The 21201-nt window shown below is 35.7% G+C and overlaps 5 protein-coding genes and 3 non-coding genes across 11 annotated transcripts; 5 read left to right on the top strand and 3 right to left on the bottom strand.

Moving 5' to 3' along the window:
- Positions 1–220: 220 nt before the first annotated feature.
- On the bottom strand, positions 221–1673 carry LOC110733028 (E3 ubiquitin-protein ligase RING1-like). Its single transcript, XM_021913040.1, has one exon. The coding sequence runs from the start codon at positions 1124–1126 to the stop codon at positions 455–457; it is 672 nt and encodes a 223-aa protein (XP_021768732.1). The 5' UTR covers positions 1127–1673; the 3' UTR covers positions 221–454.
- A 378-nt stretch (positions 1674–2051) lies between these two features.
- LOC110732901 (beta-carotene isomerase D27, chloroplastic) lies at positions 2052–5096 on the bottom strand. Its single transcript, XM_021912887.1, has 8 exons — positions 4783–5096; positions 4609–4701; positions 4352–4453; positions 3024–3123; positions 2822–2913; positions 2656–2736; positions 2502–2570; positions 2052–2400 (listed from the first exon to the last, which is right to left on the bottom strand). The coding sequence occupies exons 1-8, from the start codon at positions 4924–4926 to the stop codon at positions 2251–2253; spliced, it is 831 nt and encodes a 276-aa protein (XP_021768579.1). The 5' UTR covers positions 4927–5096; the 3' UTR covers positions 2052–2250.
- TRNAK-UUU lies at positions 3530–3601 on the top strand. Its single transcript has one exon. It is a non-coding gene; the product is annotated as a tRNA-Lys (tRNA).
- On the top strand, positions 3969–4039 carry TRNAG-CCC. Its single transcript has one exon. It is a non-coding gene; the product is annotated as a tRNA-Gly (tRNA).
- TRNAK-UUU lies at positions 4046–4117 on the top strand. Its single transcript has one exon. It is a non-coding gene; the product is annotated as a tRNA-Lys (tRNA).
- Positions 5097–5611: 515 nt separating the features above from the next.
- Positions 5612–11493, bottom strand: LOC110733026 (pentatricopeptide repeat-containing protein At1g13040, mitochondrial-like). 4 transcript variants are annotated; one of them, XM_021913036.1, is made up of 5 exons: positions 11167–11493; positions 8609–10572; positions 8397–8497; positions 6992–7112; positions 5615–6346 (listed from the first exon to the last, which is right to left on the bottom strand). In XM_021913036.1, exon 2 carries the CDS (start codon positions 10414–10416, stop codon positions 8866–8868), a length of 1551 nt encoding a protein of 516 aa, XP_021768728.1. In that variant the 5' UTR covers positions 10417–10572; positions 11167–11493; the 3' UTR covers positions 5615–6346; positions 6992–7112; positions 8397–8497; positions 8609–8865. The 4 variants fall into 4 exon arrangements, with proteins under 4 accessions (XP_021768727.1, XP_021768728.1, XP_021768729.1 ...); XM_021913035.1 differs by having other exon boundaries at positions 5612–6346; positions 6992–8497; XM_021913037.1 differs by lacking the exon at positions 6992–7112.
- Positions 11494–12023: 530 nt separating this feature from the next.
- LOC110733023 (pentatricopeptide repeat-containing protein At4g01990, mitochondrial-like) lies at positions 12024–15542 on the top strand. Its single transcript, XM_021913032.1, has 2 exons — positions 12024–12577; positions 14086–15542. Exons 1-2 carry the CDS (start codon positions 12143–12145, stop codon positions 15310–15312), a joined length of 1662 nt encoding a protein of 553 aa, XP_021768724.1. The 5' UTR covers positions 12024–12142; the 3' UTR covers positions 15313–15542.
- Positions 15543–16007: 465 nt separating this feature from the next.
- Positions 16008–20783, top strand: LOC110733024 (pentatricopeptide repeat-containing protein At4g01990, mitochondrial-like). Its single transcript, XM_021913033.1, has 2 exons — positions 16008–16404; positions 19486–20783. The coding sequence occupies exons 1-2, from the start codon at positions 16090–16092 to the stop codon at positions 20710–20712; spliced, it is 1542 nt and encodes a 513-aa protein (XP_021768725.1). The 5' UTR covers positions 16008–16089; the 3' UTR covers positions 20713–20783.
- Positions 20784–21201: the final 418 nt, after the last annotated feature.

The raw sequence follows: 21201 nt of genomic DNA, 5'->3' as shown, positions 1-21201 counted from the left end.
TTTGATCGAAATACTGCACATACATTGTTTTATGAGCAGGTTTTGGTGTAAATACATATTAAATGATGCATTAACCCCAAAACTAATTTCATCAGGTAATATAGTTATCGTCTCTTTGGTGTAATATCGAGTATTAATTGCAAGTTTGCATCAACTCCAAAGAATAAAAAATATCACCATTCTTTACAGTTTACACTTGAGAAAATTATGTACAATAGGATTTTTTTTTTTTTATTTACATTTTCACTATTTCTTTGTGACAAAAAGCAAATACTCAAGTTATGTTCAGTTCATCACTCGTATATCAAACTTGAAAGTATATAGAAATCAAAAATACTCCTTGACTTATTCTTAACCAAAAATCATGCCTAAAAACAATCATCCAAATTCCAAAAAAATAATCTTTTTTTTTTCTTTCTGAAAAATACTAACAAATCAAAGAATCAGTCAACAATCAACAAGGTAACTTAAATCGGCAGAACGGGCAAAAATGAGTCCTTTCAAGCCACCGTATGATACACTCCGTATGATAAACATGTAAACAGGGTAACACTATCAGCACCGTCCCGACACCTAATTTTTCCAAACATATCGAACATTCTCCCTCGTCTTCCACCTCCGCCACTCTCTTCCTCTCCAAACCCTCCACTACCGCCTCTAGTGGTGGCACCGCCTCCAACTCCGCCACCGCAGCTGCCGCCGCAACTCTCCGAACACCTCTCTCATTCTCTCTCCTCCCTGACTCGATCCTCCTCTGTATCGCCTCCGCTGTCTCCGGCGAAAACTCCTTCGCATCCAAATTCACCTTCACACAAATCGAACCTCTCCGATTACAACCTCTTCGCGATAATCTATCGACGAAGAAATCGAAGTGCGCCGCCATATCTGATCGAGTTGTTTCCGGAACCTCGAATTCCTGCAACGTATCAATCATCACCATCGATGAAGTTTGATTGCGAGGGATTCGAATTGATCTTGAAGATTGTGATCGTGATTGAAAGTTCCGGTATCGGAATTCAATCTGGAAAACATCATCTTCGCCGGCGCACGGTGTCGCCGTGTCGGTTTGTACGACCGTGAAATCATACAAAGTGTTTACTGATAAAATCTTCATTGCAGAATGCATTCCAACAATCAAGAATTGTTTTTCCGATTATTGGAGAGAGAAAATCGAATGCTAAATCATGGTGATTCAAAGAAAATTGAAAGCTCTGCTATTTCATTATGGAGGAGAAAATTAGGTTTCCATTTTTCGAGTTTAAGAAGAAAATTTAATTGCTGCAAATTGTATGTTATGTAAACAAGGAATAGCTTTCCTAGTTATATAGGAGTATTTACCGAAATTTGTGATTTGTTTTCGTTTTTTATTTTTTGTAAGTGGTACGGAATGTATATTAATTAAAATTAATTGGACAAGGAGGCGGCGAGCCTCAAACACATAAAAACCCTACTCATGTCGTTTTTTTTTTTTTTAATTTTTTTTTAAAAAATTATATACATATTTTAAGATGACTTTAATTTTATTTAAATAGTTGGTCAGCTTGACTAGCATTGTGCATAATTGAAATTTTTGTGGGTTTTAAAACTTGGGATGCAAGGAATTGAAGTATTTATGCTCAGTCTGATTTAGGGCTTGTTCATATTTACTTATTTTCAGTTCAGTTCAGTTCAGTTCAGCTCCAATTAGTTCAGTTCAATTCAGTTCAGTTCAGTTCAGCTCTAATAAGTTCAGTTCAGTTTTATGCATTTTAATTTTTCAGTTAAGTTCAGTTCAGCTCCAATCAGTTCAGTTCAGTTCAGTTCCAATCAGTTTAGTTCAGTTCAGTTCAGTAAATATGAACAAACCCTTAGTATTTAAAAAACAAATATTATTCTTATTACGAAGTATAAAGGATAAAAAGAAGAAAATACATATGTATAATCGTAAAAAAAAATTAAAGGTATTACATAATGGATATAAAAATTGTGAAATTGATACTTTTACAAGTCTTTGTTTGAACTTGGTGTGCAAGGAACATAAAAGCTCTAGAATATTCTAATGTAAAAGCAAATAATCTTAATCCATATATTATTCCTTAACAATTCAATATATGATTATACCAGTAATCTTATTAAAAGAACACAAATATGTGGCATTAGAGAAATTTTCAAACATCAACAACATACATAATCACACTACATTAACTATACTAAAGACTTATCTAAATAATTTAACTACCTATTCAACAACTATTAAGTAGGACTGAAATCTTATGATCTAGGGCATTGTGTGGTTTTTGACATCCTATTAATACCTTTCGAACCTCCTCGAGCAGGAGCAGCGTATGGGCAACCATCCAAACACGGCTCTTGCAAGGCACTATCATTTTCCGTGTGAGGAGGGGTAACCCCAAACTTAAACTGTCACATATGCATAGACTCGTTAAAAAATAAAGCAACATTAAAATTAGATGGTGACACACGCATATATAACTATATAAGTAAGATATGTACATGTTTACCTGACAACTATAATCTGTAAAATTAGGTTCCATAAGAAGGGGAATTCCCATATGGTCCTTGAAGAAGGTCTAAGGCATACAAGAGTTGTTTGTTAGATGAGCAAAATATGAAGTTCATCAATCAATGTATGTTTAGTTTTTTTTAAGTACTAACCTGAGTTGGGATTTTACAAGTATTAACACAAATTCCCACACATTTGCTTTCTTCCAAGTACTTGCATCTCTCTACCAAAACCTGCATTCATGGGAAATCATAAAACACCTTCAACAATCGATGACAATATAGACATATTACTATCCAATATTATATATTAACCAACCCCGCTTTGGCATGAAGATCCATCGCGAAGCTCAACAGTGTTAATCGAGCAAGGTCCCATGAGCCATTGACAAGTGAATATCGTTACCCTGGCTTCAAGAACAAAGGAATGCTTGAGAAAACAGAGGTATTGTAGCACTAGTTTTGTGTGTTAACTTAGTATTTTGAATGGTTACATGAATTAGCTAGGGAATATCACGTACCAACCATCATAGCCGCGATCCTCCCCCCTCCAATCGGGGTTATAAGCATTTGATAAAGTTCCAACAGGTATGGAGGGAATAGAGACTTGAGTATTCGAACCTGCCATCATCATCAAGGAAAGAAATAAAGAACGTGGAAAGGCATACATTACACAGAATACGTAGAATTTTATTACTTTAGTAGAGCTCGATATGAGTTGGCAGGGTTATCTTAGGCTATGATCAACTCTTAAGTTTAAAATTTATCTTACCGTACATCTTCAGTTCTTCCTTTATTAAAGGCTTAAACTTATGCTTGTACATAAATCCTTAATTAATCAAAATAAATTGTGCATGATGTAAACACGCGTAGCAAAATTCAAAACGCATAAAATATAATTTTGAACTTTTAATGGTACCATTTTGGTCACAGATTACAGCCCAAAGGACTCAGCCTCTTAGGGAGAATGAGAGTCTTTTACCCTTTATATATAAATAAAACATTGATAATTTAGAATCAACACCAAGCCTTCTTAGCTCAGTGGTAGAGCGCGTGGCTTTTAACCACGTGGTCGTGGGTTCGATCCCCACAGACGGCGTTTTTTTGAATCAACGACAATTTTTTGAATCAATGACAATAAATGGAGACGAATTCAATAAGATTAATTCGCTATTTCACTGTATATTTTTTCCTTTGTGTATAGAACCAAATAGAAGAGTTTATGATAATTTGTGTTTTTAGCCTAAAATGCAAAGTGTGACCATTGTTACAAAGCAAATGGAGTACTATTTTAAGTAAAACAGAAAAGAGAGAAATAAGAGTTAATAAGTCAAAATAATGTATGAATTATAAGGCATTAGAACATTGAGAAGTTCATGTAGCATTAATCCCAAATCTTACTCTTAAAAAGCATAAACCTACGGCCTAATACAATCAACATTAAGCTACCTATTTCAAGCAACAAAGCGCATCTAGTGTAGTGGTATCATAGTACCCTCCCACGGTACTGACCGGGGTTCGATTCCCCGGATGCGCAGTGCATGCCTTCTTAGCTCAGTGGTAGAGCGCGTGGCTTTTAACCACGTGGTCGTGGGTTCGATCCCCACAGACGGCGTTTGATTCAAATTGGAACAGTATATGGTAACAATTTTTTAAATCAAAAGATTAAGGACAACACATTTGCTATATACTCTAATATTGGAGTACACTGTCACACAATGTGTCTCATAACTATCATGTAATCATATCACAAATTAGCATATATGTTACGAGTACTTGACTTTGGTACACCCGAGTACATTATAGAGTTGATAAAATAACAGAGAAAGTAAAGGCAGTGAACACATACCGCTGCTTGATTAGTTTGCTGAGTAGTTCTGCCAAGCATGAGCCCATTTACAAGTTCCACCATCCCATCATAGCCTTCCTTCTCCGAATCCCATCCAACCTCCTATTATTTCATCACAAATTAATAATTTTCAGCAAAAAAAAGGTGAAAAAAAAAAAAAATTCGTTTCTAAAAGTTTTTCCTGTTTTGATTTGTTTTTGCGAACATTGACTGTCCAAACAAGCTGGACTTTTAGAGACGAAAAAAATCACTTTTACCTCAACTAATTTCTTCCTAAATGAATCTAAAAAGAAACCATCTAGCAAATTGGGCTTGTATTCTGATCTAGTCCTCAATTTATCATCTTCAACCTGCCAAAAAATAACAAAAAAAAGTCAATGAACTATACTGATATATTTTGAGAGTTGGGGAAGCTGAAATTCAAGATTTACCAATTTGGATGAGGATGATGAAGAGCAGAAAACACGAAAATTTCGGGTTTTCGAGTACGATTTGATGGGGAGGTATTGATTTACGGAGTGAGAAATTAAGTATGGAGGATGTTGATATTGAAGAAGATAGAAATTGTTCTGCATTTTTCCCAGAAATTCCACCTTAAAATTTTCAATTAAAAAAAAAATCAAAGAAAATAATAAAAGGACTGGCTTTGCTTTGCTGGCCTTATATATACTCTTCACTACAAGATAACGAATTTTTAACTGCTTTTAGCGGGTTACCATAATTTTTACTCCTTTTCTTTATACCCTTTTACAGACCTAAAGGTTATAAATACTTTGTATTTTCTATCAAGTCCTTATTTTTTTTTCTTCAAACGGCCAAATTAATTGAGAAATTCTAAATACTACACAGTCTACAAACAATACTGATAGGCCTTGCTATGCGTCTGGCAACTGCGTGCAACAGTTGCGTGAACTACCAGTGGTTCCTGCTGTCTAGAGACTGCAGCAAGCCAGCACGACTTATTGCATACTCGTACAAAATTACTGTAGTTTTGCTAGGTACAAGTACTCCGTACATGACATCAAAACTAGTGTGCCTAAGGTCGAAGATTCATGCAGCTCAAAGGCCTCAAGCTAATAAAAATAAAGTCATGATTAGTTTTAATTTTATAATAGTAATAACACTAGAGTGATATAACACAGAGATCAATATACAACTGAACCAACGATCAGTCTCAGGTCTCAGCATAGCTTTCACATTTCAGAGAAAGAGAGACAGAACACATAAGGGAAAAAAACACCAATACCCTGCTTCATACGGAGTAATATGTAGTCATGTACATAAACGGGAACTTCACCACAAAACCCGAGAGAAATTTTTAGCAAAGACACTACAAGAATTTTGGATACCATTTCACTTAATCGTAGCTTAATCTAAGAATTAATTTTCTAAAAAATTTATTGACCAGAAAAAGCCATCAGCAAAAGCTATTCAAAAAAACATTGAATAAAAGAATAATGTGGTCTATGTTATTCCGATTCTTCACTATTTCTTACATACTCTGTATCAATTTCAAATACCATTACAACTCTACAAGACACAAAACTGTACAGTTACTGACAATGCCAATTTTCACGGCAAGATTTGCTTTAGAACTGAGATAAAAACACAACTTAAGTTGCACGAGGGGCACCTCCAGGCTCCAGTCGGCTAGTGTGGAATTGTGGATCATGAAATTGACTTGAGAAGGAAGAAGTACCACAAGCACCTCTGGAATGTCTACCGAAACTCCAACAACATTGCGTGTGTGTGTGTGCATGTGTAGGCCTGTACCCATTCTACAGCTTTCCGCCACTACAGTGTGTGTGTGTGGGTCTGTGACTGTAGGCCTGCATTTGGCTATCCTCCAGAATCCTTCTGCCTTTTTTTTGAGTTAAATGAGCCGCTGGACAAATTGGTGCTAGATGGCTCGTAGAGTATATTGGCAGCCAGTACCTCCTGGTCATCAACTACCTCCAAATACACTTCGTCAGGGTCCATTCCAAATCCAGCCTTCTGATACAAATAAAGTTAATAGGGGTTAAATGGTCGTATTAGCACAATGATTAATTGATCATATCCAATATTCTATCACGATTTTCACAGTAGAACACATTCATACAGTGTGGCTTATGTAGATCCAGAGTGACATAATCAACTATGCTACTTTAGATGATTTTCTCCAGTATGCACAAGCAATACCACAACATTAGACTATATCCAAAGAGGATAAGAATGTAAGGAAAATCAAGTATAACATACTAATTGATATCGCCACATTAGAAGAAATAAGGTCCAGCATCCAACAAAAGCTGACAGTTACTAAAATTAATCTGCTTGTAGTGCTCAATGTTTTTTATAGCAAAAAGATACAACAATTAATAGTTGCTCAGCAAAGTGACAAATTACCTAGTAGTAACATACACTTGACTTCATCTAGCTGCCACAGATCAAATCCAAACCTTATATTGGAAAAGACAACCTAAAATAGATAAAGAGCTGACATTTACAATATACATTGCTCAACTGACTATCCAAATAGAATCTAATCATCCAAATACAACCTATTTTACTTTGGCAGATGGCCCGACCTACCTGCAGCAAAAACACAAGAAGACACTGGACACAAATACTCTAGCTAGCCGTAGTTACCTCACTAACCTTTAAGATATACTCCAGATTCAGTTCACTTCAAAGAAGACTCCTTCACTTTCCTCCTAACACACCACATGTCCCTTGGCTGCTTAGATAGTCAGCAAATTAGCAACCATTCATACACCGCCTGAATAAAAAAGGTTTAATAGGTTGTACTCAGCTATGTATACAGCGTCTCCAGTCAAGAAAAGGCTTCATCTCATTCTTGTAACAGGAGTGAATGCACCGCAAGACCAGACAAGTTTCTCCCTCAATTTGCAGCAGCGGAATCCATACATTATAACTTTATAAGTCATTTTTTTAACACAACCCTTTATCAATGCATGAAATGTTTCCCAAATTGAATTTCAGTTAATTTCAACTTCAGAGTCAAAAGTTGTACAGAAAACTCTATTAATTTCTTAGCAGAATTGAGGGTAAAAAAAGGGGAAAAAAAAAGGATCATCAAATTTCTAAAACTGTGCCTAAAAAAAAGAATGAAAAAGAAAGATAGATATTCAACAAAACCCTGCTAAAGAATATAATTGAATTTTGAATATAATTAATCTGATTCAATTTGAAAGCTAATTGTTATTTAAATCTAGCATTTGCTGCAACAGGGAGACCTCTTCCTACCTATTTGACAAAATCTATTATTCTGCAAAATTGACAGAAGAATTAACTTAGCCAAATCAGAGGAGAGTGGCAACTCATGTAAGATGATGACTGCAGAATAATACAGCTATGTGAAAGAAGAAAAGACAGATTAAGATCTTATGATTGTCCAGATGAAGGGCTGAGGGGGGAATGGGACACAGTGGAAGAACTCAGGCTATTTTGACAATCAAGACAAATGGACTTATTAAACTCATAAGAAGAAGCAATTGTGAAACCATTGCCCGAATTAGCCCCCACATTACCGTGTAATAGTCATAACTTGTTAATAAATGAGTCACATTTACATAACTAAATATCATTAACCTTATACATGTTAATGATCTATTGCAATCTACAGAAAATAACAAGCAACTTAAATTGTTGAACTACTTGTTGGCACTTTTATGGATCCAACAAAGGATGCAAAACTTATGATTGTCAGAGGGGAAGAGGACAAATATTAGCAGAATACTATTATACTAACAATTTGCCTCAATGAAATTGACAGTACACTTGCTGGAAAGTGACAATTGTGAACAATCTGGCTCAAAAAATGTGATATGATCATCAAACACCTTCAAATGGCAAAAGACAATTTAATCAAATCATAATTTGAAAAGATAATGGCATAACAACCTGATTTCCCCATATAAACTGATCTTCAAACCAGCAACACCATTGAATGTATAGGAAGTCAAAGTTTTCAATTGAGTAAGAGTATATGTATATATCCCAATTTACAAGCTTAAAAGCAAAGGGAAAAACAACACCCTACCATATCTATTGGCAGCAATGATGTAGGTTATCCCTCTCTTCAAGCACAGTTCCCTTTGCTACTAAACTTGACTTGAACCTCAGTGCAAAAACCAATGAAACCTAAAATGTCAATAGAAGCCATCTTGTCAATCAAAAGCACCCAAATAAACATCAATAAAGGCCATTTATTATGGTTTTGATTGCAATTTTTACACGAGATAAGAGTCTAACCATTGCTGTCTTAGTTTGATTGATGTACATTCTCTGAAAAATCAAAAGCCCGTACAAACATCTCATACTGAGGTTGCAAGTTGCTGATGCTGAATCAACAAGATACAAGTAACCGCAACATCTCCCTGTGCCAAAATTAATTATAAGCAGATTTTGAAGTGTACCTGGCCCGGAACTCGTGGAATCTATAGCTATTAATTGAGGACGCAACTAGTTAGCGCCTCACCAACAGGATCAAATAATGCCTTGCTTAACTATCAACTGTCTTTTGAATGGAGTGCAGTAATTAGTTTTTCAGAGATTGATCTATCCAGGGTGAATCCCTTCTCCATCATCTGATCCCACAAGCTACAAGCCACTGAAATCTTGTTTTTTCGTATCAGCCCTGTAATTAACAATTTAAAAGTGACCTCATCAGGACAGGGTCCTGCCTTTTGCATATTGTGATACAAACTCATAGCCTCGTTCATTCTAGAAACTTTACACAGCCCAGTTATAAGAGCATTGTATGAGACTACATCTGGAGTTGTCCCATTCTCAACCATGTCATTGAAAACACTTTGACCCGCATCAATTTTTCCCGTCTTACAAAGATGATTAATAATTATGGTATACAAAACACAATCAGGAAAAATGCCCATTCCTGTCATTTGATCAAGAAGACTCTTGGCAATGTTGGAACTTCCTTCCCTAAGAAAAGTTTTTATGAGGATGGTAAATGTCATAGTATCAGGGGCGATACCTTTCCGGACCATTTCCTCAAATAGCTTGTAAGCCCTTTTCGTGTGTTGGCCACTGCATAGTCCCTCGATAATAGTATTATAAGAGACAACATCACATAATCCTTTCACTTCCATGACATCAAGCAACAAATACGCCTTGTCCATGCGCTTAGCTTTGCAAAGACCCTTCAGAAATTGGTTGTAGCTGTATATATCAGGTTCAAGCCCATTCTTTTCCATCTTTTCCATCAGTTTCTCAGCCTCCGTCAGCATAAGCTGATCACAACAATAACCCAACAGTATATTATATGTGACCCGATCTGGCTCACATCCATTCTTCTTCATGTATGATTTGATAGTGAGTGCTTTATTGATCTGGCCAACCTTACAGAACCCACTGATAAGGGCATTATAAACCAGTATACTTGTAGGTGCTCCACATTTCATCATATCTACTATAAGCTCGTAAGCTAAATCAACTTTACCACCACCACATAAACCAAGAACCAAAGCTCTACATGCTTTGTCATCTGGATTCAATCCAATCTTTATCATAGTATGCCAAATCTCAACAGCATTGTCAAATTGCCCTACTTTACACAATCCACTAATAAGTATAGTAAAAGTTACAACATCAGGTTTTCTGCCCTTCTCCATCATATCCCGTAATAAGCTTAAAGCCGAGTCTATTTTATTTTCCTGGCACAACAAATGTAAATAAATATTGTATGCCCATATGTCCGGCACCGATCCAAGCTTTTCCATATCCTCCAACAGATACTCAATGAGCTGATAATTCTTCACCTCACACAAAGCACATATAAATCTCGAATATGTAAAAGAAATCAATGAAAACCCTTGTGGGATCATTGTGTGGTAATAATGCTCAGCTAAGTCAAGACGGGATTGTTTAATTAGAACCCCGATAAATCGATTGTAATCTATACTAAATACTCGACAATTTGAAGTAATCATCTCATCAAAAGTTTCAATCGCTTGATTTATAAGCCCCGCTTTTACAAATCTTGATATAAGAGCTCTATAGACAGATCGGTGTTTGCCAAAACTGCAAATCATATCATGCATTCAACTCTAGGTGGAACGCAATAACACTACCCACTGGGGTCAAAACCATGTCGATCGAAACCTCGACACAGTTAAGCCAAAGTTATTTCTCTCCCTTATACTTCAGCTTTTTTATTTCCTTTCAATTTCAACACTCAAGCTATCCACAATTCACCCCTGTTCAATGATTTCAACCATCAAAACTTCACAAAATAGAAAGCATCATAACAACAATATCTTAGCTAAAGTAGTACTTAAGCTCAACAATGTAATACATTACTTGTATAATAATCACCCAATTTACAAAAATAAATGCCCATATTACTATTAAATAGCTAATCTAGCTATAAAAGAGCTAAAAGCACACAATCCAAAATAAGAAAGCTAAACTCAAAAGATCAAAATCACAAAAAAAAAAAAAAAAAAAAAAAAAAAAACTTCAAAAAATAATACGAAGTATAAATTATGCAAAATCAACAGAACAAGCCCAAATTCATCCAGATTAAACACTAACAATCAAATATATTTTTTTTCCTCAAATCCTAATTAAAAAAAAATACAAATTCTTCAACTGGGTATACATCAATCTTAAATTTATGATATAATTACTAATTAGAAACCCCAAGAAACCCAATAATATGATATGCTCCAGTCAATCACAAACCATTAAAAACCCCAACTGTCTAACACTTACACAGACTAAAAGAAACAATCTTTAAGAAGTTTAAAGCGAAACATAGAAGAAATTTGCAATATTTAAGAGAAAATTACCTTAAACCAAGCTTTAATCTGGAAAGTAAACGAACCCCAGCAATGTAGGAGGAGAGAGAAAAGTGGGGAAGTTGGTAGAAGAAGATGAAGAAGGTTGCGCCGCGGCGGAGATTGGGAGGTCAGGTGGGTGGATTGATGGGCGGCAGAAATGTCAAATCAGTGAGTGAAGTTTTGAAACGAGGAACTCCATTATAGGCTATAATAACTGGTTCTTGTTCAACTTTCAGTTCAATTGGTAAGTGGGCTTTTCTGGTAGATTGAGCACAGATGACTAAACGGGCTTTACTAGTATTGGGGTGAGCTGATTCTATTGATAAAATTCTAAGTAAACCCTAGTAGCTCTAGGTTGTTCTTTTTTGTTCCCTCTTAAATCACACTAGCGGAGATTAGAGAGGTGTCAATTCAGGTCATCGGTTGGACTTAAGTTAACCTTACAAGTAGCTGAGAGTTAGAGTGCATTATATTCATCTGATTTAACTTATTTGAACCAATTTAAACTTATTGAAAAATATTGCTAGGAGTATTAATCTTTATCCTAACTATTTTTTCTTGAATCTATCTTATATTCTTATGTATAGATGTTAATGTTAATATGATTAAACAAAAAGATAGATTGACATGTCACCATTATGACATGAATAAGATTATTAAACTCAAGAATTACTTCACTTGTCTCTATTGATGTTTGTTCTACTAACGTCCCATGGTGCTCTTTAGCAAGATCTTAAGGTCTGTTCATATTTACTGAATTGTGCTAAACTAAACTAAGCTAAACTAAATTGATTAAACAAGTACTCGTATAATGTGAGGTAAATAATTACTTCTAATCTATAAAGACGGTAATACCATAGGGGTCCTAGAAAATGGGAATGAAGCTTCAAGTTATCATTTTTTAAAAAAAAAAAAAACCAAGTTATCATTTATCGATTTAACGAGTGACATTTTTGTAATTAAAATCCCGTTTTGCTTTACGAAAATGCCATTAATTAAAGTTTTTTTTTTTTTTTTTTTCAAAGACATGATACTCCTTCATAAACCCTGCACTGTTAAACGCTCACCAAAATACCAATCCATCACTATTGAGCAGCACCACCAAATGATGCTACAATCACTGAAACACAAATTAAAGGTCACAACCACAATCACCCGCCTCATCACCGGCAACTCTCAACTTTTCCGGCGACTCTCCACCACAACATCACCTATTCCGGTATCAAAACCGTCGGAAAACCGCCATTATATCTCCAAACCAGTTTTACAGAAGAAATTATGGGCGGCATTGAACACAAGCCAAACCGTTTCAGATGTTCTACATCATATTATTCGAAATGGCGAGCAGTTCACTAGCGCTGATCTTCTTGCTTGCATACATACTCTCCGCAAATATGGCCACTACAGCCAATGCCTTGAGGTTGATTTTTTTTTTTTTTGCTTTGCTTCATTTATTTTGATGTTTCTTGAAATGGGTATTTTAGAAATTAGGGTTCTTGTGATTCTATGATTCTGGGTCTTGAGTTATCATCCCGAGACTTTAATTAACTAAGCTAGTTGGTATCGACTCTATTTTTGGTGAATTACTATATGGGTGAACTATATACTACCTCTGGTCCGAATTACTCACAACTTTGGAATATTTTATATCTCACAAATAATACCCCAAACTTGCGAGTAATTTGGACCGGAGTTAGTATATGTACAATATTGTTTTTGCAATGCTTAGTGACAGATTCTAAGACTCAAGTTAGTGACTTTATTGTTTCATGGTTGTGCTTAAATGAAATATATGGTTTCTTTCTTGATTAAGAATTGAGATTTTATAAAGGAGGAGGTAAGGTAAGGGGTGTTTTAAAGGAATGTTGTTGTTGTTAGCTTAGGTTTTGTATTTTGAACATAGGAACGGGAGACGAAACAGATGGGATCATAATAATCTTAATTGCATTGGTTGATGAAGCAATTATTACATTCTGAATGACAAATCATGTAGGACGAGTAGTCGAGAAACCATATACATGAACTGACAGGAGTAACAAGACATCCCTGATATTTGTTATCCTAATTGAACAGGAAACTGATCAATGCTGCTCTATATATGTTTAGTTGGTTGCTTGATTATACAATGGAAATTGGGGAACAAAGTAGTGTGTAACTCTGGCAAATGTACTCTATGCTCTACATGTTACAAAATTTGACCTTTATGTAATGTATTCTATATTCCACTTTGCAAATTTGCATTCATGCTAGCTCTTAAAACACTTGTACTGGAATGAGCTTGATTGTCATGCTAACTTTGACGTTGCTGGTTGAGTGTTTAGGCTAACAGTGTTGCATCTACTTGAGATAAGCTTCATTTTGTTGTACATGATCAAAGAAGGCGACCAATTTATATTTAGGGAGAATATGATTTGGTTTAATTTCCCATGGATGTGAAACAAATGTGGAGCTATTTCGTCTTTGACGATGGGCTTTTAAACTTATTATTCAGACTGCTATCTACAAGTCTAATGTTTAACGGAGTACAAATCATCATTCTAGAGACAACTGGTAAAAGTGTATTCTTTATTACATAGTATTGCATTAGAAGTGCCCTTTGTCAAAGTTGTTGCTCTTTATCTTTTCTATAGCATGCCTTTTTCTCTTCTTTATCTCTCCATATCCTCCTGACAGCATGTATGGATTATGATTTTGACATATGGATAAAAATTGAGGCCAATATGTTTCAGCTGCTGTTAATGTGTCTTTGCCTACTGAGATTTTCATTATGCTGGATATGAAACTTCAATTCCCGCATGATATTTGCATCCAATTCTCTCTCTTTTCTATCGAATTGCTACTTTTGATTTTGTTATCCTTCTGGTCTTGAGTATGCTTTTAAGTTACTGCACTACTAATTGTAGGCACTTCTATCTTTGATTTTTGCAGATACTTGAATGGATGGATAAAGGTAGATCTGAAAATTCAGCTATAGACTATGGATTGCGTTTGCGTTTAATGTGTCACGTTAAGAGCATTGATGATGTTGAGAAATACTTCGACAGCATTCCTCCTGATGCCAAGAACCATTATACATATGGAGCATTTCTAAATTGCTATTGTACTAAAATGATGACGGATAAAGCATTGGCTGTTTTCAAAAAGATGGATGAACTGAAATATGTTTTTAATAATATGCCCTTCAATAGTCTCATGGATCTATACATTAAAGTAGGCACACCGGAGAAGGTGCCATTGCTTGTAGAAGAGATGAAGCAAAGAAAAATCCCACTAACCAACCTCACTTACTACATCTGGATTCAGAGCTATCGACATGCAGTTGATCTTGAGGGTCTTGAACAAGTTATGCATGAAGTTCAAGAGCAGGACTCTGTAAGGGATGATTGGAAAATATACAGCAACCTTGCTGCAGTGTACATCGAGGCTCATCAGTCTGAAGAAGCTAATACTGCCTTGAAACGAATGGAGGAACTTTTTGATAATCCAAGGAGTGCTGACCGCAAAGCATACCATTACCTGATTTCCATGTATGCCAAAACTGGTAATTTAAGTTCTGTTTATAAGGCATGGGAGAAACTGGTGTCAAATTTTGAAGTTTGTCAGAATGCAAGCTACCTTACAATGCTTCGAGCCTTGTCAGCGCTAGATGATATTGAAGGTCTCAAAAAATTATTAGAGGAGTGGGAGATGGGTTGCTTAGCTTATGACGAGAGGCTACCAGCTGTTGTTATAGGTGCTTACCTGAGGCATGACATGCTTGAAGAGGCTGAACAGCTGCTGAGAGATATAAAAGTCAAGGCTGATCGGCAAATAAAGTTTGCCCATGTCCTTTTCATGAACTACTTTTTGGAAAAACATCAATTTGATTCCGCATTGAAACATATGGAAGCTGCAATGGCTGCCAAATGGAAGCCAGTAGTAGAAAAGCTTGATCCTTTCTTCAATCATTTCAAAGAAGAGAAAAATGTTGATAGTGCTGAAGATTTTTGCCAAAAGTTAGAGAAAGTCCAGCCTCTCGACTCAAGGACCTACTTGTGGTTGCTTCAAACTTATGCAGCTGCAGGTCAAATAGCCCCAAATATGCGTCAAAGGATGGAGGGAAGTGGTATAGATATTACCCCTGAGCATGAAGAGTTGCTCCAGAAGATATGCTAGCTATACCCCTTACACCTCCAACTCCCCTGGCAAGTTGGCTCTCTGTTCTGAGTAATGTTTTGAATAGTATTGCTCAATTAGATATGACCGAATCAACTTAGGAGTTACAGTTAAGCTTTTGTTAGGAGTAATGTTGATAATTGTTGTCACATTATTCCAACCTGTAATCCCATATACAATTACTACCAGCCATATTTATCTATCAACAAGTGATATTACTAATATGAATACGAAAATATTCATGTAATTTTGTTTTTGCATTATTTATTTTCCTTTTCTATTAAATTGATCAAACATTTTAATCTTATGTTGAACTAATGCAATAGGAGTCATGTCCATTGAAGACTATCTAATTGGACTACCTTATTCAATAACCAGGTGTAGTTGCCTGTTATAATTTTTTATTTCCCATGTACAAAAATTGAACAAACTTATTTCGCTCCTTTGCTAAAAAAAAAAAAAAGCAAGTTTATTTTGCTTATATTCTCTTAAGTGCACATAATTAGTAAATTTACAAAATTATCATGAGGTATAAGAGCAAAATCGACTTGTTAGTTTGTGCAATTTTGTCAAAATGTATCTACGCATTTGGAGCCAAAAATTAGAGTTGGTTTACTCATTTGTACAACCGAAACTTAACAAATAATTGAACCGATTGTATGGTGAAGATGTTATTCGGATCTCGTAATCCCTAATCACCCCTTCTTGGTCCATAACATAAGAACATAAACCCTTGATAAACCCCAACTCCACCCGCATTACCAAACAAACAACACAATGTTTTTACAATCACTAAAACACAAATTCAAGCTCACAACCACCACCTTCCGTCTCATCTCCGGCGAGTCTCAGATTCTCCGGCGACTCTCCACCGTCGCCCCGCCAGTTCCGTCTAAAACTCCGCCGGAAAATCGCCGTCACATCCACAGACAAGATTTGTATCAGAAGATATGGTCGGTGGTAACTTCAGGCGAAAGGATTCACGATGTTTTATTCAGGGTATTGCGAAATGGGGAGCAGTTTCTTAAGACTGATCTTATATTTTGCCTTAAAGATCTTCGTAAGTTTGGCCACTACAATCAATGCCTTGAGGTTAGGTTTACTTTTATTTCTGTTTTGGGTGAATTTATGCACGAAATTTGATTTTTTGTTTCTGCCCAGATTTTGTTTTGCAATTTCCTGAAATGGGTATTTGATTAATTGTGGATTTAGCTAGGTCTTGATTCTTGAATACAATCCAATGTTTAAAGTTTGCATTTTGTTTGACTTAATTAGGAATTTTCTCTCTCATGTATGAACTATGAAATTATGAATGAATTTGTAATGTTGATCAATTGATGGTTGTTACTAAAAACTGATGCATATGCAAATCGCAATGCTTAATGTAGAAAATTCTAGACTCTAGCAGGTAAAGTTGCTGCTGATTTTTACTATGAACTATGAATTAACTGTGTGAAACTTTTATCTTTATGCAATGGTTGATACCTTAGTATATGAACTGTCCATTTCTTATATTATGGTTGGGAATGCATTAATGGAGAAAAATAGGGGTGTGAAACGATATTTTGTTGCTGTTTGTGTAAAAATAATAAAGGAATTGGTGGAGATACAATGGAGAGGATCCTTATGTCTATTTGTAGTGCTAAATGAAGCAAATACTACATTCTAAGAGACAAACTAGTGGCCAACTAAGTCAAGTTGGAGTTCTTGAAGATTTTCAATACCTAATAGGTTCTGTGTGTTTGGTGAAAGTTAATGGAATTTTGGCATTAACTTATGATTTAGGCAATAATTAGGCATATGAGAGTTCTAAAAGGCTCAATTTTGACTAAGTCCAGACAGCTTTAATAAAATAAGGACAGTTTAGATGAGTTCAAACATATTCACAAATTCACAAGTAGAAGTAAGTTCAAGTAATTGTAGATAAGTTCTGATATATTTATAAATATATAGGTCAAAATAATTTGAAGAGAATACACCCTTTATTTTATTGGCAATATGGTAGTTTAAAGTGCTTATATCTTAGCATAATCATAGGGTTTTACTGGTACACAACTCTTGCAGTCTTGCCAATTTACTTGCAAAATTCTACATGTTACTCCGAAGTCCGAACAAATCTTCACCTAAATATGTTGGCACTTGGCAAATATGCATACATGCTTGCCTGTCGATTGTGAATCTTACTATGCTTGTTTATCTGACCCTATATGACAAATATAAGTAAATAGATTTGCTTCTACTTTGTTCCTATATTTTTTCAGAGATGATGACCAAATTGATTGCAGGGGGTATATAGCTTGGTTTTATTTCCCATGATTATAAAACAAGTGCAGATCATTCTGTCTTGGAAGGCGAGTCTTAAAACTAGAATTCAGTCCAATATCTACAATATCCAATCAAACCTACTATCCATCATATTCTAGATAATAGTAGTCCATAAAACAGGTTAAAATGTGTGTTCTTCAATCTTTTATTATTACACTGGACGATATATTGATTCTCTCTGCTGCATTCTGGCATGCATTAGTTTGTTTCTTTCTCCCTCCTTTCTATAAATCACGCCCCTATTAATAGCTTCAATGTGTGTTCTGTCTATAAACATGTGTGCATAACCTTCTCCTTAATCCTTTCTCCTATGTACTCTAATGGACTGCTCCTATTAATAGCTGTCTCAAATAGCCATCTAATTTTGACTTTTGGCTGCAAAAAACTGAGGACCTAGAACATCTTAATTATAATCAGGGGATTGATGATCGTAATCCCTCCAGAGGAAGCCGAAGCCATAACCCCATGGCCGTTGAGAAAGTAATATCCTAGGGTAGATTTGTAATATATTAACCCAATTCCCGTATTATTCTATTGTAACAACACAATAGCTTATAAAGAATAAGTGAGTTGTTAAAATGAAGCATAATCAATCAATAACAGCCTTAATCCCATAAGTGAGGTCAGCTACATGAATCAAAAGTGATTATTCCGTATATTCTCACAAAAATCTTCTTACTCCATCCCTTACGATCAGCCCTCATTCTCATGCAAATTCATTTCTTCATATCCTTCCTAACTCCTTCCAACCACGTCATTATCGATCCCCCTCTACCTCATTTAACATCTCCATGATCCCACTCTTCATACCGGTACACCCTTGGTCTTTGTCTTACATGTTTGAACCAACGATGACGATTTTCCCTCAGCTGCAACACCCACTTTCTTGCGAATAATTTCAATTCTTATTTTATCTCTTAGAGTGTTCTTGCACATTCATCTTAACATGTGCTTTTCCGAAACCTCCATCTTTTTAATTTGCTCATTAGAAGCTCAACATTCTATACCATAAAGTTTTAGTCTCATGGCAGTCCTATAGAATTTCCCCTTCAAGTGTAAAAGAGAATGCTTTCGTCAGATAACACTCTCTTCTCTATTTAAGCCACCCTTACTTAATCATGTGGGTCACGTCTTGATTAATGTCGCCATTCTTATGAAAGATCGACCAAGATATTTAAAACACTCACCCATGGCCAAATCCTTTATGTCCAAACTAACTACATCATCGCTTATTCCCCTCTTTTACCAAAGCGGCGTACCAAATATTCAATCTTGCTCCGACTTAGCTTAAACCCTTTAAATTCAAACCTTTGCCCCCATTGCTCCTATTTGGCATTAACCCCATCTTGAGTTTCATCCACCAAAACAATATCATCCGCAAACAACATACACCATGGAACCTCATCTTGAATTGGCTTAATTACTCCATCTAGAACCGTTGCAAAAAGAAAAGGGCTTAACGCAGACCCTTGATGCAATCCAACTATAATAGGAAAATCTTTTGTCAACCCACCACATGTCCTCACATTTGTTGGCACATCCTTCACTAGGTCCAAATACCTTCGTAAGATACATATCTTCAACATTACCCACCACAGTACCTCAACTTAAATTACCAAAAATTTCTTTTTTCTTCTTTTTTTCTCTAATTTAGGAGCATTGCTACAACTTTCTTTCTATTCTTGTCAAAAAGATTCGGATTAATCTTCCCATTTAATTAGGAACAGAACACCTGTTTGAGATAATTTGATTGTTTGTATTTATGAGCTACTTGTAGATAAGAATTTTAACTCCATCATAGTGTTAATTTTGCATTCAGTTCCCTCTAATATGCTTTCTGCATTGCAGATACTTGATTGGATGGATAAAGGTAGATATGGAAATGCTGCTACAGACCATGCATTGCGTATAAATATAATGTGTAAAGTAAAGGACATTGATGAGGTTGAGGAGTACTTTGACGGCATTTCTCCTGATCTCAAGAACCAATATGTATATGGAGCACTTTTAAGTTGCTACTGTACTAAAATGATGACAGATAAAGCATTGGCTCTTTTTAAAAAGATGGATGAACTGAACTATGCATCCAATGATCTGACCTTCAGTAACCTCATGAGTCTTTATATGAAAATAGGCCAACCAGACAAGGTGCCTTCTCTTGTAGAAGAAATGAAGCAAAGAAACATCCGACTAACCAACCACATATACTACATCTGGATTCAGAGCTATCGATATCATGTCAATCTTGAGGGTCTTGAGCAAGTTATGCTAGAAGTTCAAGAACAAAGCTCTGTAAATGAGGATTGGCAAATCCATAGCAACCTTGCTGCAGTGTATATAGCGGCTGGTCAGTCTGAGAACGCTAACGCTGCCTTGAAAAAGATGGAGGAGCTTTTTGACAAGCCTAAGAAAGCTGACCGCAAAGCATATCATTTTCTGATTTCCATGTATGCAAGTACCGGTGATTCAGAGTCTGTTTATCAGGCATGGCATAAACTGAAGTCAAGATTTAGTGTTTGTCCAAACATGAGCTACCTTGTTATGCTTCGAGCCCTGTCAACGCTAGATGATATTGAGGGACTTAAAAAGTTTTTGAAGGAGTGGGATATGAGTTGCATAAATTATGATGACAGACTCCCAACTGTCCTCATAGATGCTTACCTTAGCCATAACATGCATGAAGAGGCGAAGCATCTGCTAAAGGACGCTGAAGATAAGGCTGAACAAAAAATAAGGATCGCTCATGTTGTTTTCATGAACTACTACCTGGAGAAACATAATTTTGATTCTGCTCTGAAGCATATGGAAGCAGCAATGGCTGCCAATTGGAAGCCATTAGTAGATAAACTTGATCCTTTCTTTGAACATTTCAAAGAAGAAAAGGATGTTAATGGTGCTGAAGACTTATGCAGTAAATTAGAGAAAGTTCAGGCTTTTAACTCGAGAACCTGGTTGTTGTTGCTTCAGGTTTATGCAGCTGCAGGTAAAACAGCCCCGGAAATGCGTCAAAGGATGGAGGAAAATGGTATAGATATAGGTGCTGAGCATGAGGAGTTGCTCCAGAAGATATGCTAGCTGTCCAATGCCCTGGACATTTTTCTTATATGTTTTAATTAAAGTTGCTGAAGCCTGAAGTAAGTATCCCTGAATTAACTTAGGAGTCAAATTAAGTTTTGGTTTGGTGTACCCTTAATTTTTTGGCTTAGTGATAAAGTTTTAGAAACATGCAACCAGAGATTATTGAATTCTGTTGGTTAGTGATGTTATAATTTTTGAAATTTGATGTCATAATTAAAAGAGTTGTTATCTTTAGGAATTAAGATTCTTATGAGTAAATGCCAAATATCTCAAAATATTTCCTAATAAAGTTGTCTTAATTATATGCAAGTTATTTGACCAATATAATATTACTATTACCGCGTAACGGGATATCCGGGAAGATTTCCCGACTGGCGTGAGTGGTTGTACAACACTGCGTGACTAATGTGAGTGGTTTTTACACTACGTGCTAATTTGAGTGGTTGGTACATTGGCTATTGTGAGTGGTTGGTACAATACGACAAT

Source organism: Chenopodium quinoa, unplaced genomic scaffold, assembly GCF_001683475.1.
Source record: "Chenopodium quinoa cultivar QQ74 unplaced genomic scaffold, ASM168347v1, whole genome shotgun sequence".
NCBI classification, from domain to species: Eukaryota; Viridiplantae; Streptophyta; class Magnoliopsida; order Caryophyllales; family Amaranthaceae; genus Chenopodium; species Chenopodium quinoa.
Note: the sequence above shows the minus strand (reverse complement) of the source record. Positions and strands in the feature narration are given on the sequence as shown.